This window comes from Nanorana parkeri, unplaced genomic scaffold (genome assembly GCF_000935625.1).
Source record: "Nanorana parkeri isolate BGI_ZX_2015 unplaced genomic scaffold, ASM93562v1 scaffold170, whole genome shotgun sequence".
Lineage (NCBI taxonomy): Eukaryota > Metazoa > Chordata > Amphibia > Anura > Dicroglossidae > Nanorana > Nanorana parkeri.
This window is the reverse complement of record NW_017306438.1, coordinates 1,090,316-1,108,207: the sequence shown is the minus strand read 5'-3', so window position 1 is coordinate 1,108,207 and position 17,892 is coordinate 1,090,316. Positions and strand designations below refer to the sequence as shown.

Here is a 17,892-nt window from a genome sequence, read left to right as displayed (position 1 = left end):
TCTATATATATATATATATTATTTGCTTTACAAAAAAGATGTGAAGAGACACTGATTTTACTAAAAGCAAAAAGGCTGTTCACTTTACAAGGGAATTTGCACGGGATTTTTTTTTCCTGAGCTTAGTGAATGTGGTGAAATTTGTCTTTGCAAACAGTATGCTTGTGCATGATTTGGGGATAGAAGTCAGCAGAGCTTCAAGCCATTCACTAAACTAAGGTGAAACTCCCCCTGCAAAGTGCACACTCCCTTGTAAAGTGAACTGCCTATTTGTTTTTAGTATATCCACCCGACTGTCTACTGCAGATAAAAACACAGAAATCAGGTTTTGTAAATGCTTGCATGCAGTGTTTTCCTTTCCATAAACTATAAGGGCTATTCACTAACTGGTGAAGCGTTTGGAGAAGGCAGGAGAAATGAACAATGTAGGACAACATAGCTGAACTGGAAAGTGAGCCGAATTGGAATTTGTTTCCAAATCAGTTATATTTGCCTAGATTGTTCACTTCTCCTGCATTCTCCAAACCCTTCACCCTTTAGTGAATAACCCTGTGTGTTTTTATGCACTTGCAATGTGCCTTGCTAGGGAATTTCACTACTACAGGAAAAGTCAATTCCTTAGCACAGCCTCCCTCCTTGCATGTCATAGCACTCTCCTCTTCTGGGATTAAAAAAATATTGTATCTATACACCTTGAAGTCACAGTGTTTCTGATGAAAGAAAAAATTTAAACCCTCTGAAAAATTAAATGTGTATGTTTTTTGAGGATTCTGAAGGGTGGATACTCCTTTATTTCAGCTGTTTTACTCCCTGATGCACAGTGTCTAAATACTGTCTGTGGTGGTCCAACTTCTTGGCCCCCCACCTCTCTACAAAACCTTATTTGTAGCAGCCAGGGGAGGAGCAAATAAAAATACTATAGCGTGTCACTTGAGTGACAGCTTGAAGTTTGCTTGGGCTGCTGATCACATCCAAGATGGTGGGTCCCAGCAGCAGGTTCAGGGTTTTTGAATGTCTACACATTGGGGCTTTTACAGGTCAATAAAATGCATAAAATACATTAAATGCACATATAAGAAGATTGTTTTTTTTTTTAAATGAATGGTCTGCGACAGGGTCTCTTCTTAAGGGCATATCCATTACAAAAAAATTGCTTAGGTAAATTGGTTTTGTAGAGAGCTCAAGAGAGAGTAATTTTTTTTTCCTTTCAGACACTTTATGGGGGATTTATGAAAACTGGAGCAGAGTCTGAGTCTGAAGAAGTTGCCCATAGTAATCATTCAGCTTCTCTCTTCAGTTCCTTCAGTTAGGCTTTAAAAATAATGAATAGAAGTGGATTGGTTGCCATGCACAGCTGCTACAGATTTTGTCTGCTCCAGTTTTGATAAATTCCCTTCAGAGGGCTCACTTGACTAAGCATTATCACATCAGATAATATGGTCACATGACCTTTTTCAGCAAAATATCCCATGTGATAAGAAAATGGTCAATTCATTAAAAACAAAACGAATGTGAGATAAATGATGCAAGGCCTGTAAAAATTTAGATAAATATTGCATAAAAAATATTAGTCAACATCTGGCAGTCAGCATCTGGCAGTGGGCAATTGTTCATAACCACCAATTTCAGGCAATAGAATATTCAAGAACACATTGCTGGAATATTAGTGCAGCCAAAGGAGGATACAAAGAAGAATACCAATGCTGGAATGGGACCAAATGAAAAGCATCCTTACATCTGTTTTTTTAATATTATGGGTGCAATTGACTGCACCCATGTGCCTTTTTTTCACTGGAAATGGCCAAACAAAGGGTGAAAATAGATAAATACCACATGTTTTAAAGTGAGATAAATACCACATGTTTTAAAGTGAGATAAATGCCACATGTTTTAAAGTGATATCTTATTAGGTAAATACTGTAACTCATACATTTATGTGAATTGTATGCTTAAAGTGACACTACTAAACTCAGAAGTAAAATCTTAAAAAAGCATTCAAGTACCCTAACTATTAACTAAAATTGTACTTTATCTGTGTATCACTCTGCTGTAGATCCTCAAATCATCTTTGAATTGGTGCTCACACTGTCCTTCCTTCTGGAGGGGGGCTACTTTTGTTCCCCATGGTCCCTGTTGTGTGTTGTAAAGTAGTCACCGTTCCAAGCTCACTCCCGTGCTGGACTACAATCTCAATACAAATTAATAAATTAAATGTGGGATTGCATTCCATTACAGGAGTGAGCTTGGAGCGGTGGCTACTTTACAGTCCATCACTCTCCATGCCAGCGGCAGCACTAAAATGGTAATCACATGACTATGCTGATACACAAAGCCATATCAGTGACATGGTTTTGTTTATCAACAACCCTGTCCCTGCATTTAATTCTAGGGGTACTCAATGTTCACCTAGAAAGAAACCTTTCATAGAAATTCTGAAAATGGAAGGCAGTTTACTTCGCTTCAGGTCGGTCATTCACTCGGCTGCCTACGGCAGCTTAGTGAATAGACCCCTCAGTGCTCCATCGAGTTTGCCACTTTTTATTTTAACATTTTTGTCTAAGGATAGTCCTGTGTTTATCCCTAGCTATAATGTTGTGATTTTAACTAAGCAAATTCTCTCAATTTTGCTAATCCTTACTTGTTCACTTGTGTGTGTAAGTTTCAGCTTGAACTATTAAGCTCTGATAAACAACAGGAGATAAGAGGAAATTGAAAAACATGTAAAACTGCTGCTGGTTACAGATAACACAGAACAATAATTTACAATATTGCATATTACCTGACTAAAATAAAAATATATTTACTGTTCTGGGATGCTGCACACAGAGATGTATACAGGGCCGGATTTACTCTCTCTGCTGCCCCAAGGTCAGGTTCCTAAATGCGCCCCCCTGTATGCAGGCCGCATACAAGGGATCTGGGCGACATCGCGGAGATCACTTGTACAAAACAAGCGCTGGCTTCCCCGCTGTACATTTAGCCCTGCTTGCCCAAAGCAGGGCTAAATGTAGAAAACAACTACCCCCCTCGGCGCCCAAAACTGCATGTCACGGGCATCAGGAGATAGGAATTCCACACGCCTGCTGCCCCTCTACTCCCTGCTGCCCCGAGGCCGGGCCTTGGTTGGCCTTGTGGAAAATCCGGCCCTGGATGTATAGAGATATATTGAAAATCCATATACAGGAACATATGAACAATAGATCTGGATATACCAGTTCACCAAGTCTACATCTTTTAGATTGAAGGGGCAGTTTATGGGAGTCCGCACATTGAGGGGAATTTATCAAAACTGGAGCAGACAAAATCTGGAGCAGCTGTGCATGGCAACCAATCAGCTTCTCTCTTTTATTTTCAAATCTTAACTGTATAAACAGAAGAGAGAAGCTAATTGGACGCCATGGGCAACTGCTCTAGATTGTCTCTGCTCCAGATATGATAAATTCCCCCCAATGTGTTTGCATTGAGCTTTTGCCGAGAGATACATGCGCCTCACCTTGTGACTTCTATATATATTTATATATCAAATTTTTAGTTGAAGGGGTAATCCACCTAAAAGCAATATTTTAGTTTAAGTGGAGCCTTGTGGGCTGCATTAGCTACTGTTTCCTTATATTGCTTGGATCCCCCAACAGTGATATGTTCCTGTCACAATTCCCAACTCGGTTCCGATGTATATAGGCCTGTTAGTTGTTATTGCCCATGCACCTACACATGTTCAAGCTCCATTAGTCATATTCTTCAGTGCAAAATAAATAAGAAAATGTTTGCCTGTTAGTAACACTCATCAGACACTAAACATTCTGTATTATGTGGTAAATTTCTGTAACATAAAATGTAAAATTGTATCCCGTTACTCTCTCACAATAAAGGATTTTGTGCCTCTCTACCAAGATTTCGAAAATTTTTACACAAGAAACATTTACATGAGACTTCGAGATGCCTTTAATAGACCTATCTGCAGCGTGCCAGGAGCGGAATTTGATCTAATGGAGCGGTTGACAGATGACTACAACTGGACGTACAGGTTGTCATTCTGCTGCTACTATGATTATATATTCGCTATGGTCTTCTGCGTAATTCCAGTGCTATTGTGTATTGGTCTAGTAGATTGTCACCTTAGTATTAGTTCATGAAAGAGAGAGAGCACGTTACCAGCTCACCTGGCTGTGAAGTGAATAAATCCAGCAGCAGAGGACAGTGTGTGGCCACACCCTTTCCCAAGTTCATTAAACGCCACGTAAATCTAAAAAATGCCAGCGCACAATCCAAATGCTCGTAGTCTTTATAGACACATATCACACTAAAAGAAACTAACAGCTGTGGCTAAGGCCGGGTTTTTCTGGAACGTGTCAGCATGGGAAAAACCCTTATTTTAGCTAGATATGTGTCAAACAAGACTTTGTGCATTTGGATTGTGTGCTAGCTCTTTGGAGATTTCGCACACTGGTCACATATTTATTATATGAGAGCATAAGAGACAGGATTGCAATAATATTACATCTTTTTTTTTTACTGTTAATACTTTTAAATGTATCTGCCCTTCTAAGATATAATTCCTGATTCATGCAGACCTTTTTTGTTACTCTTATTAATCAATTCCAGCGGGTTCAAGTAAATGTATGTCGTCCGCTGGAAGTGGTTATACCAAGAACACGGTTGCTGCTGCAGCCGTGTTCTTGCCACCATTTTGAACAGTCGGCAATTGCTGTTTAAATACAAGCAATACAGCATCTGTAAAGGCGCTGAATCGCTTGTACGGTGCTTAGACGTATGTCGTCCCCCCTCTGCTGGTGCCGCCGTCGGCTTCCCAGGCTCCACTGTCCCCCGTGTGAGCCCGGGACCAGCACGGCGGTCTCCCCTGATGGATCAGAGGAGAGAATAGCTGCTTCCAGCCGCTGATCTCTCCTCCGATCACTGGACCCGGAAGTGATGTGCATTACATCACTTCCGGTGTCACTGGGCACATTCTGTCACTGGGCACAGACCCCGGATGTCTCCATAAAGAGGACCTGTCACATTATATTTGCTATTACATAGGGGGCTTATTATCCCCCTATGCGAAAGCAATAAAGCGGAGTGTAAAAAATAAAGAGGCTTGACTTCCTTCATTTGGCATGTAATTCCCACTTATGCATGTTGCTATCTGCTGACCACTTGGTGGTTCCCTATCCACTGGTGATGTCTTGCTATCCTGAGGTCTATTCTAATTAAATAGGGTGCCAATTACCCATGTGTCAATAATGTATCATTATGTTACACTCTAGGAAAAGCATCCATGGGACCAAGAGAGCAACAAAGAGGTTTTTTAGACTGATAGATATATAGGGGATATACAGGGGAAAGGGATGTACAACACCGATAGACTTAATTATCAGCTTATGTGGTTCATAAGGAATATGTATGACTTCTACAATAATCTTAACATTTGTAAGTAAATAATCAGTGACGTGTTCTGCTGCACAATAGAAATGAATTAATGGCATCTATGCATACTTTTGTATATATAGTTAAATGAACATACACAAAATACTGGCTAAAATATATATTTGCTGCATTTTAGGCATACTGGAAAAGTAATTAAGGATGCAATCAACATGGGATCATATAACTATCTTGGCTTTGCAGAAAATGATGTGGAGTCATTGAGGACAGTAGAAGATGTATTGCAGGCATATGGGGCTGGAATATGTAGTTCTAGAAAAGAAATGGGTAAGAACATTGACCATAGCGTTTTACTGCGGTTGTAAATCAGCTTAAATTAAACATAATCTGAATTGTATTTTGAGAATAAATTTACAAAGATGGATTAAACACAATAAAAAAAGAAAATTCCAGTCATGAGGCAAGGCCTGAATTATATTCTGTACTGTCATGGGGTGGAGTAGAGAGTAGACCATAACAAAAGTCATGTTATTCCCCAGTGTTTTTTCAGATGTGCTGTAATGTCCTTGATCTTTAAAAAAAAACCTCATTCAACACTTTTTCTATTAATGTTTCTAAAATGTGTGCGCAAAATGGAAATGTCACGCGTATAACACATTTTAATCTAGAAAAAGGAACATTCAGAAAATAGATAACATTAAGATAATTCATGGAAAATAGACAACATTAAGAAACAAGAACAAAATACAAACTTATAGCTCATATATTGGTTATATTTCATGTAAACTAACACTTTAAGAAGATACCTTTTGTTTTCTTACTGCAGAAGACATTACAAAGCCAGAGACCATGAAAAACCTTTTGCTTTTTTAAATTAAAGGGAAGCCTTCTCTGAGCAATTACGGTTCTCCTGGCAGCAGCTAGGTAGTAGTCAGCAATTAAAATTGAGGGCTTACTGGTTGTTTCCCTAAGTTAAGTTTAACTGAAATCCCAAAGGCATAGGTGCCTATTTATAAGGAAAGGGCAACGTTTTATTGAAAACATGGCAGATAAACAAATTACATCTCTTGTTTTGATGTAGAAGTTCAAGCAAAACCAAAAAAAGATTAATACTTAGTAATTAATAAGCATAATATTAAACTGAATATAATTCAAATAATATTATTATAATGTCATTAAATATATATTAATAATGCCATTATAATAATACAAATAAATGTACTAAAATTATAATAATTACACACACATTATATTTCAAAGAAACAAGGGTAATTTGATAAATATTTAATTTAGGGATGCACCGTTATATCGGCCGCCGAAACATAACGGCAGAAAATGGCACTTTTGGCTAGATGCCGAAAGTGCCATTTTCCTGCCGATACAGCGGCGCATCCCTCGTTTCTTTCCTCCCTGCTGGGAGTTGCTCTGTGTCCCAGCGGGGAGGAGAGTAATTGTGACAGCCGGCTGAGCGCTGCGGGAGGAGAGTGCTGTGAGCGACCGGCGTCTCTCCTCCCACACCGCTCAGCCTCCTATTACAGTCCGTCATAGCGGTGTGTGGGCGGAGACAGCCAGCGCTGTCACAGGAGGTTTGAGCTCTCCTCCCGCACTGCTCGCTCAGCCTCCTGTGACAGCAGCTGTCAGAGAAGAGAGCGAGTACAAACACTCAGCGTTCAGTGATTGCTGATTTCAGGTATGTGTACTATATCCTCAATTATGAATGAATGTGAAGTGATCTACATCACCTCCTGTTCATTCATAGTTGTAGTTATAGTAAACATACTTTGTCCTCATGTTATGAATGAACAGGAAGAGATCTTGGCACATTAGATCTTGGTAATGTGCCAAAATCTCAGCGATGAAAACTATTTCACATAAAACTTCTGGGTTTTTTTCAGCCCAACAGTCGTATTACTGAAGCATTCAAAGGGAAAAACATGATGCATAAACCTCAGTTACTGAAAGCCAATCTTATTTTAGCTGCCTTGTTATGTAAAAGCTGAATTGATTGGTTCATATTAACTAGTAGAACACTCTGCACTCTACTCTTTGCTTTATTAAATAAGATTGAGACGGAAATAAGATAACACCATATATTGGTAGGGGTTGAGGGTCACAAGTTTTTTGAATAAAATACTTTGTCATGGTACAAACAGTTTCATTAGTAACCATGTGTTCTTACGAGAGCAAATGTCTTGTGTTAACTCCAGTCTTCCATTTCAGGGTATTTGGTTAAACACAGAGAATTGGAGGATTTGGTTGCAGAGTTCCTCAGTGTCGAAGCAGCAATGGTGTTCAGCATGGGCTTTGCCACAAATTCAACAAATATCCCTGCACTGGTGGGCAAGGTACTTACTGAACTTTATTTAAAGTAAAGTTGACTAGTTCTGGACAGAATGTTACAGTATTTGTAACCAATAATACCAATTTTGACAAACTAATTTGGTAACTAGCCAGTGCATTGGGTGTTAAAAATCTTCAGGATTACAGAAAAGTATTTGTAATAATATTCAATTCCTAAATTGCATACACTGTAATCATGTTGCCCATCTCATCCCATGCTAAATTTTAGGGAGAGAAGATTATTATGATTATTATGATTATCATTATACAGGATTTATATAGCGCCAACAGTTTGCACAACACTTTGCAATATAAGGAAGACATTACAATCACAATACCATTCAGGACAAGAAGGTAAGGAGGGCCCTGCAGGTGAGGGCTTACAATCTAAAAGGGAGGGGCAATTGATACATGAGGAGGTAGCTGTGTGGGGATGAATTGTTTGAGAATGTGATAGTTCAGTGGTTGGGTTTAGGTGGGATAGGCTTCCCTGAAGAGATGAGTCTTAAGTGATCGCCTAAAGGCAATCAGAGTGGGAGATAGACGACAGGTTGGGGTAGAGAGTTCCAGAGGATTTGAGGGACTCTAGTGAAGTTCTGGAGGCGAGCATGGGAAGAGTTGATGAGGGAGCTGGAAAGCAGGAGGTCTTTTGAAGAGCAGAGGGGAAGGTTAGGGTGATACTTTGAGACCAGGTTTGAGATATAGCCAGGGGCAGGGTTGTGGATGGCTTTGTAAGTGGTTGTTAATATGTTGAATTTTATCCTTTGGGCTATTGGAAGCCAGTGTAGGGATTAACAGATCAAACTTTTTAAAGATTCTTTGCCCTTGATTCACAGCTGTGTTAATTTGGGTGGTCATGTAGGATCCCGATGTGAATTGCTACCATTTATGTCCACTAGGGACAACAAAACTAACTGAAGGGCCAGATGCTTTAAAATAGCCCTGGTTTTTAGGTTTTCCTTAAACTGTTGTTCCGTCTTTTTCTATTCCACATTTATGTATGTTATTGGCATTATTATTTATTTGTGAAGAAATTGTCCAGTTCATTCATTACTAATGCCAGGGTAAAACCACTGAGCCAATTTTCTTAAAACAAAAGCATGATCATTATTTAGGGTGCCTTATAAATACTGAGATTGAGTTTTGGGTCTGTGATCTCTAAGAATATAGCCAAAATGTTCTATATTCGCCTTGACACTAAACTCAGGAGTTAAATCTTAAAAATGCATTCAAGTACCCTAATTATTAACATAAATGTAGCTTATTTGTGTATCACTCGGCTGTAGATCTCTGAATTCATATTCAGGGCAGCCATCAGGGAGGTACGGCCGATACTCATTTAAGGGGCCCGGGCAGCCCGCCCGGGTCCCTTACATGACTATCGGCCGATGGTGAAGGGCGAGGAGGACTGGCCCTAGCAGGGCAGGGCCCCAGCATTGCCGCTCCAGCGGCTTCGAGACAAGCTGGGGCCCCATCAGCGATGCTGCTCGCCTGATGTCGTACTGGCCGGAAGTGACATCACGTTAGTGTTCCAGCGGCGGGGGGGGGGGGGGGCCGGCCTAAAGCTGTGTAAGGGGCCCCAAAATTTCTGACGGCTGCCCTGTTCATATTATCTCTGAATTGGTGCTGACACTGTCCTTCCTTCTGGAGGGGAGCTACTTTTGTTCATGATGGTCCCTGTGTGTCTTGTAAAGTAGCCTCCAGTCCAAGCTCGCACCTGTGATGGACTACTGTACAATCTCATGTTTAGTTTACTAATTTGTAGTGAGATTGTAGTCCATCATGGTAGCGAGCTTGGAGCGGTGGCTACTTTGCAATGTGGACCATGGGGAACAAAAGTAGCCACCCTCCAGAAGGAAGGACAGTGTCAGCACCAATTCAGAGATGATTTGAGGATCTACAGCCAAATCATACACAAATAAGCTACATTTTTGTTACTAGGTAAGGTACTTAAATGCATTTTTAAAAATTAACTCCTGATTTAAGTGTCACTTTAAGTCCAAATTTTGTTAAGCAAGAGCTGGAGCACAAATAACATAATTTGCTTTAGTAAGTGGTCATTTTCACTTTTATACACATATTTGCAAATTATCCCTCTGTCTAGCCAAGGCAGAAACACAGATTGTCAGTCTGCCTTCCATTTTACACACTTTAAATTGTTATATTGTTTAGTAAAAATGGTTTTGCCAGCCATGTTCTGCAATCCAAACTAATATTTCTTGTTTGCAGGGATGTCTTATTCTAAGTGATGAGTTAAACCACACATCTGTGATTCTTGGAGCCAGGCTTTCGGGAGCAACTATTCGAATTTTCAAGCACAACAGTAAGTATCTTATGACCAGAGGATGCTACAACCAAAACAATATGGATTGGTAGGAAAGATCTAATGTCAGCTACAAAATGATTGACGTTTCTGAACAACCCCTATGCAACCGAAAAAATATGCTCTGAACTTCAGCTGAAGGTTGATAACACTTTGTTATACTGACATCTAAACTTAATGTAGACCTGAACACAAAAAGTAATGATTTGCTATGTTACAAAGAACATTTAGAAATGTCAATTGGGCCTTTGCACTATCATGAAAAATGTACCTATTTCCTTGAATTTCCCCTAAAAACATAGTAGAGTCCATTTCCTGGTATGTGAGGGTGCGTGGACACGCCTGCGCATACAGCCTCATAGCTGTACATCTGCAGTGTGAGTTCTAAGGCACTCATGCCTCTTACTGCTGGTCTCAGGAAATTTGAGATTGAGTGAGATTTTGTGATGTCACTACTGTGCTGCTTAATGCTCTCCTTGCTGTATGCTCTGACATGTGGAAGCAAAGCTCTGCCTCTACCAAGATGGTCTTTACTACACAGAGACACAGAGGAACAAGTCCTGTGATTGTAAAAGATCAGCTGTGGGGAGACTACAAACAGTACTGGTGACTAATCCTTTGTCCTCTGCCTTCTTTTTTTGGGACAGAACTTTTAGAGTTCAGTTCCTCTCATGACAGATTACCCTGGCAAGATTTGGATAAAACACCAAATCAGCCTTATGTTATTGATATTCAGCGATTACATGGTGGGTCATTACTAAGCCCCAATATTTAAAAAACGATTTTATCCAAATTATTTATGCATCTGAGGAATAGATATAGAAAAAATGGCACGTGGTACACACATTAGAACTTTTGAAGATAAAGAATATGTACCGGAACACGTTCTTTCTTTAAAGTTAGCTGTTTCAAGGTTTTCCAGATGTATACATTCTTTTGGTGTACTCGGGCATTAAAGTGGTCATAGTGACAATCTTGGATATGATACTTTGAAGCTGAGACTTTGAAGAACAAATATATAAAAAGTATGCTGCTGGATGCTTAAATATTTTTCTTCTATATTATCTTTTAGTTTTAAATTTTTTTAGCAGCTGGTATTTTGTTTTTAGATATGAAGAATCTGGAAAAATTACTACGGGAAGCTGTTATCAGAGGTCAGCCACGCAGCCATCGAACTTGGAAGAAAATCCTTATCGTTGTGGAAGGAATTTATAGGTTGGAAATACAAATATACAGAATCTAACATAAGTATCTGGTTTTGTCATATCGGTAGAGACTTTCAGGGGACACTCCAGAGATTAGAGATCTCCCTAATGGACCTCCACTGAAACAATAAATAACACAGATCCAGCTTTAGTCTCACCGACGGAGCAGAACATTATTTAAGAAAAGAGCTAAAGTTTTTGTTATATCAGCAGACTTAGTTCAGTAAGCTTGCATAGTTTCTGTATTGGCACAGCAAATTGGATTTTGCTACAGAAGCTTTAAAAAAATTCCCATATGGGAGAAAACCTGTGCAATTAATTTACATCTAGAAACAAATTACAATTAGTAAGTGAATAAACAGTATGTTAGTTGAATATATGAATATAAAGTTTTTTAGGATAATAAACTTTTTTGCAAATATTTTCAGAGAGCTAAACCAGATGTGGTAAATTTTACATTCTTTCTTACTCTAGCATGGAAGGATCTATTGCCCGACTTCCAGAAATTGTGGCACTGAAGAAGAAGTACAAAGCTTACTTATATTTGGATGAAGCACACAGTATTGGGGCAGTGGGGGCAACAGGACGAGGGGTGGTAGAATACTTTGGGATGGACCCTGCAGATATTGATGTGATGATGGGGACGTTCACGAAAAGCTTTGGTTCTATTGGAGGATACATTGCTGGGAAAAGGGTAAGTGGATCCATCCCCAATCTTTTACTAAGATTTTTTGATCTTACAGCAGAAATGTAATCCTCCTAAGGGCACATTCACATCAAAATCGCAAGTCAACAGGGGGTATATTGACTTGCAGTTTCAATCTCCATTTACTTCTGTTCCGTTCCATTGTGTTTTTTATTTCTTATATTTTTTTTCTCTTTTTTGTCAATCTTTATTTTAATTTACATGCCCTGCGTGGACAAACATCTATGTATTTTGTTGTGTTGCGATTTCATCTGTTCATTTTCCTTTACGTTGCGCTGAAAAAGTGCAGAGCATGCTCTACTTTTTTCTTCACACTGCAAAGGAACAGATTGCAGCCATTGAACTCGTCCCATTCACACCAATTAATTTTTAGGTACCCTTGCATTAGAATCCGTTGAAAAATGGATCGCAATGTAATGGATCTGATGTGAAAGGGGCCCTAAATGAAAAAAAAACAAGAACAAGTTAGTAGAACCATGAGCAAAAGCGTAAAAGGCATATATTCTCTACTCCATTATAAGTCTACAAACACCCTCTTCATTCTCGATTGCCTATAGTGCTCATCGGACATGTTGTTTCAGCAGCAGCTTTCATGTGACAGGGAAATGTACAAGCGCTACCTATGTATACCCACCTTCTCCTTCTCTGTATTTGGGCTTGGCTAAAAGACATTTTAGTTTAAAAAAAAGGAAATGGCAATTGCTTTAAAAATATAACAATGCAGTTTGTCTTCCCACATGTTTTTATTGTACTGACTGAAACAGGAGCCTATAGATGGAGTTTAATCTTGTTATGCTATCACTCACAACTAAGCCCCACCTCTCAGTTATCTCCTACATTTTGCTGGGAAGGCAAATCTATCTTGGTTCTAAAGAGCCTAAGCCACTAATCAACACCAGAATTACCTCACTGATTAGGATGTTTCCTCTCAAAACATTATACGCTGGTCGTGAGTGACTTCCACAGCTTTGGAAAATGTAATACTGGTAGAAGGCTTTAGGTCTGCAGATACAAAATAATCAGATATAACAATAAATGGATCTCTGGTGAAAAAATGTTTTCTTACCGCTTCATTAACCAATTTTACATTTAGGTAGTTTTGGCACTTTTGTATTATTCAAAAAATATACCTTGCTGACATTGAACTATGCATATATTCTTAAGCAGTAAATGAGCTTTAACGCAAGCCCTTGCCAATCTCCGTGGCATTCATGCACTGTGAATCAATCTATGCCCAAAGTTTCCAATAGAAGAGATAGAAATTTCTTTATGCAGCTCAGCTCACCCTGCTTCCTCCTTCCAGGTCACCTGCCCTGTGGTTACAATGGAGATTAGCAGGCTGGAAGTCTACTGAGTAACTGCTGACAAGGGTTACAGGGTGAACTGAGCTGTTGAGAGAATAACACCAGTGCTTCTGCTGTGAACTGTGAGGATTAATTGCTCCACACTGCCTACAGCTACAGAGGACAGTAAAGGCTTATTTCAAAACTAATTTGCCAACACTCATTTGTTAGAGACTTGTCTGTCCATAGGCCACATTCTTTACAATAATGACCAAACATAAGGGGTAATGAAGGAAGCCTGCTCATACTCTTAGTGCCAGTGTGAATCATAAAAACAAAAAGTAATGTTTTTCACTTACCATGAGCAAAACTATATTTATGAACTGCTCCCCATGTTTTCTCTGCCAGGAATTGGTGGAATATCTAAGAACCCATTCTCACAGTGCAGTGTATGCAACATCTATGTCTCCACCAATAACAGAGCAAATCCTTAGGGTAATGAAGTGCATTATGGGACGTGATGGGACTCTGAATGGTGAGTTACAGCTAACCTGGGCTGTTTTTAGATTCTCAGACTTTTTGTTTGCCACTCTCATTAGACTTTATACATGTAAACATGTTTTTTATATAAGTGGAGCAAGTTTGGGTTGCTGTCCCAATTGGGAACATTTTCCTACACTTCTTGTCAGAACAGGAAATGGTGGGAAATATCTCCAGCGGGGACATAAACAGTAGAGTAGGAAAGGACATCTGACAACTTTTTTTTATCTGTGTCTGTGCCTTCTTGCCCTGGTGACAGTTGTTACCCCCATTTATTTTACTGGTGTGAGAGGGATAGGGATTGAGGGGAAATCTCTTTGGTGAGAGTTATAGACTGTAATAAAAGCTTGACAGAATTTTTGATCTTCCAATCACAATCCGTACATAGTATACTTTGTCATTATTAACATTTAAACTGAAACTCCATGCAAGTCTCCTTGATTTTAAATGGAATAAGGCAGGGTCTTTACTTTTGTTTGTGATTCTAGAAGGTAGGTTTCTTTCCACACTTGGTTCAATCCCGAGAAGAAGGTATTGTCAGTAAACCAACCTTCCTTGTTCCCCCATAAGTATGGTTTGTATGCCTCTGCAAATCACCAATGCCATAGTAGATTCTTATATAACAATGTATGAAGAATTTAATCCTGGGGGAAAACAAGATGCTTAGATCATTGTCAAACATCAGCTGTTGCATTTTCTGAGATTTTCCTGCAACAGTATCAGGCACTATTAATGATCTGTCAGGGGATCAAACCCTGCCTAATGCCACCTAATACTTATAAATGGTGAAGCTATACTGGCCATATGCACTGCAACGTTCTTAAAAACACACAACCAGTTTTCCATACAAAAAAAACAACAAATGGATACAACTGTCCACCTAAAATGTCTATCAACACTGTAACGCAAACAAAACTGTTAAAGGTAAGTTGTCTTGATGAGTTTCATTGTTTCTGCTATCTTAGGAATCCTAAGCTTTAAAACCATGCTATTTTGGTTTCATGTCCTAAGGCAATTATTTGAGATGCTACTATTAAGTTTAGGTATCAGTATTCTCAATTCTCTTCTACTATAATGAAGTTTGTTCAGTGTACTAATGATTACTTTTCTTATATGACATGTGGGAATGCACACATTCTAGGACAGAAGAGAGTAAATCAGTTGGTACACAACACCAGATACTTCAGATGGAAGCTGCGTGAATTAAATCTAATTACTTACGGCAATGATGATTCTCCTGTTATCCCAGTACTCATGTATATGCCAAGCAAAGTAGGGTAAGAGTTATTATGCTGTGTAAGAGTTATAATGCTCCTGTAAACTTAGGAGTTAAACCATAAAAATGCATTCCCGTACCCTAACTATGAACAAAAATGTAGCTTATTTGTGTATTCTCAAATCATTTCTGAATTCCTGAATTAACTCCTAAGTTTAGTGTCACTTTAATATAGTATACTCCTTTACAAAATATTTAATGTAAAACTCCTAGTTCTAGGATAATTCTTGCAAGCAATACTTTTCAATACCGAAAATTATTTCCTTTTCCAACCTTTTAAAATTATTTTTAAATGTTTTATTTTTATTATTTTTTACTTTACTATTAGGAGCTTTGGGGAAATAAAAGGGGTCTAAACAGAATGCCTGCAGTGTCCATCTTGTACATCATTTTCGGCATGTCGAGAATAGAACCAAGTGCTGGGGACGATGGGAAAATAGTAGTGGTAGACAGGGAGGTAAGTGTGCCATAATTTGCAAGTGCGCTGTGCATACTTGCAAATTATTGCAAAAGTTCACCCACACACAGAAAAAAATGTTCTGCTTTATGTTTATGAGTTCCTTATGACTTCAGAAGTCATATGCACATGTAAGGGTAACTAACCAAAATAAGGACCTGTGTGTGGTGGCACCTCCGCATCAATAGGTTATTGCGGGACACTCATAAGAAAATGTGTGCTATCCTGAACAAATAGTCAATATTATTCATCATCCTCCACAAAGGTTTTTAGTGTGTAGAATTCAGTTTTTTGGGAACATTTAAAGCCTAAGTGTGCTCTTTACTATTTTACTGAACTGTTAGGCTTAATAGATCACAAATGATTAGAGTAGCAGTATTGAGTCCTATCTTGACATCAACAACACCCCCTTCCCCACATCACTGACATAGTGTTATGACACTGACATAGTGTTATGGAAATCTGCTCAATTATGACAGTAAAGTTTCCTCTTTCCAGGGGATGTGACTGATCATTTTTGCCTTCTGACCAATCAGAAGGTAGTAATGAGCAAACAAACGGTATATAGAGTATACAGTAAACTCTAGTGCAGTATAGAGGAGAGCTGCTACCACATCAGAAGCTGCTGCCACCCATGGACGGTTTTTATTGGGGGGGTGGAGTGCCAAGGTAGGGCATTATTTTTAAATCCTTCAATATTTCAGTCAATGGCGGGAAGTGGGGGGTGCACTGCATATTATATTATTGACTAATACCAGCACTGCAATGCATCTTAAATAACACCACTGACCAGGTTGTGAGGTGTTAACCCTTTCTTCATTACTCACCTTCTAGTCTGGACAGGGTGGCTGTTGTTAGACCTGTCCCACAACTGCCTCTCCTTACTCTTTCACTCTACGGCAGCAACAGGGATTGGTATGGAAGCTGCACCACTGCTCAGATCATTCACAGTCACCAATATGTTATCACACTCTTTTATTAGACTAAATGGCAGCATCCGGTTTCACCACGTTTGTCGAATAATTGTTGCTGTTTGCCTCAGTTTAATAAATAGATTGTGGAGAAATGTGATTATTTTTTATTTTGTTTCATTCACAGGGCCTTTGCACGACATATGCTGAAGAAGAAAATCGGTGTTGTCATAGTTGGTTTCCCAGCAACCCCCATAGCCGAAGCCAGAGTCAGATTTTGTATTTCCGCAGCACATACAAAGGAAATGTTAGACAGAGTATGTTTTCCTTGCTCACAATCTACACAGATTTATACAGTAAATATATTTCCTAGCAGATACATTTATTCACTTTGTTCTTGTTGAAGAAGAAAAACCTTACCTGCATATTTGGCTTTGTGAATAGAACAGTAGAAATGTCAATACTTCCTCAAAACATTTGTGAGCTTTATTATGATTTTTCTCCTTTATTTATAAGGCACCAACATATTATGCAGTGCTATATATTAAATAATACAGAAGCAATTAACTGAATATACAGACGGAAGTACACTGGTACAAGCTGTAAATAAAATTTCCTGCCTATTTAGAATTGAATGTTGCTGATAAGGGATCCCTGTATCTAGTTCAGGTGGTAGTTGATAAGGAATCAGATACAGTATGTCCCATCTGTATATCCTCCAACTCTAGCAGTTTGGTACCTGATAGTGGGGGTAGAGGAATATCAGAGGACAGCAGGCTGACCTTCAATATACACACATAAAAATTGGAAGAAAGTAAACGGGTCTATCTCATCAAGACCAGCATGTTACAGATATTGCTTACATTGCACAGTCTGCAAAATTAAAACAAGTACATGAGCCCTGTTCTTTTTTTTTTTTTTCCATTATTATCATTGTATTGATTTGTTCTCTGTGTGCTTTGCAGGTCTTGGATGAGCTTGATAAGATGGGTGACATCCTATACATAAAGCATTCTAAGAAGTCAAAATCAAAACATACAAGAATTTCTAAAAAATCCAATGCATGAGAATATTTGTGGGGATTTCAATACAATATCAGTATTGTTGAGGATTCTATTCAATCACAATTGGTGGGCATAGAAAATGTCACTATTTATTGCTTTTCAGAAGAGTTTGGGATAAGGACTACCAAAAGCACAACATAGTCCCAATGATATTCTGGCAACTGAATGACTGTAATACGAACAATACGGTATTAGCTACGTATTTATGTTTTTGCTTTGATAAAACCGGGCTATGTTTCTGATTACGCGGATTAATTTTAGGTATGAAGTGAAGGTTCTCCACTAACATAGTTATGTATCGAATCCCCATGAATTGCAAAATTTCGGCTGGAGACTTTGCAGGTTCACCACCAAAAAAAAGGGGCAACCTATAGTGCTGTGTGTAGCTTCTGGCTTGCTTACCTA

At 38.9% G+C, this 17,892-nt stretch overlaps 1 protein-coding gene across 1 annotated transcript in view; it reads left to right on the top strand.

Moving 5' to 3' along the window:
* LOC108785614 (serine palmitoyltransferase 3-like) overlaps positions 1 to 17,581 on the top strand; it is an 18,001-nt gene extending 420 nt beyond the window's left edge. The window contains exons 2-11 of the mRNA XM_018554729.1: positions 3,870 to 4,024; positions 5,561 to 5,709; positions 7,603 to 7,727; positions 9,952 to 10,045; positions 11,155 to 11,260; positions 11,725 to 11,944; positions 13,648 to 13,774; positions 14,921 to 15,056; positions 16,611 to 16,740; positions 17,389 to 17,581. Coding sequence (XP_018410231.1) covers positions 3,870 to 4,024; positions 5,561 to 5,709; positions 7,603 to 7,727; positions 9,952 to 10,045; positions 11,155 to 11,260; positions 11,725 to 11,944; positions 13,648 to 13,774; positions 14,921 to 15,056; positions 16,611 to 16,740; positions 17,389 to 17,490 — 1,344 coding nt within the window. The 3' untranslated portion in view covers positions 17,491 to 17,581. The remainder of the gene's footprint in view (positions 1 to 3,869; positions 4,025 to 5,560; positions 5,710 to 7,602; positions 7,728 to 9,951; positions 10,046 to 11,154; positions 11,261 to 11,724; positions 11,945 to 13,647; positions 13,775 to 14,920; positions 15,057 to 16,610; positions 16,741 to 17,388) is intronic.
* The last annotated feature ends 311 nt before the right edge of the window (positions 17,582 to 17,892 follow it).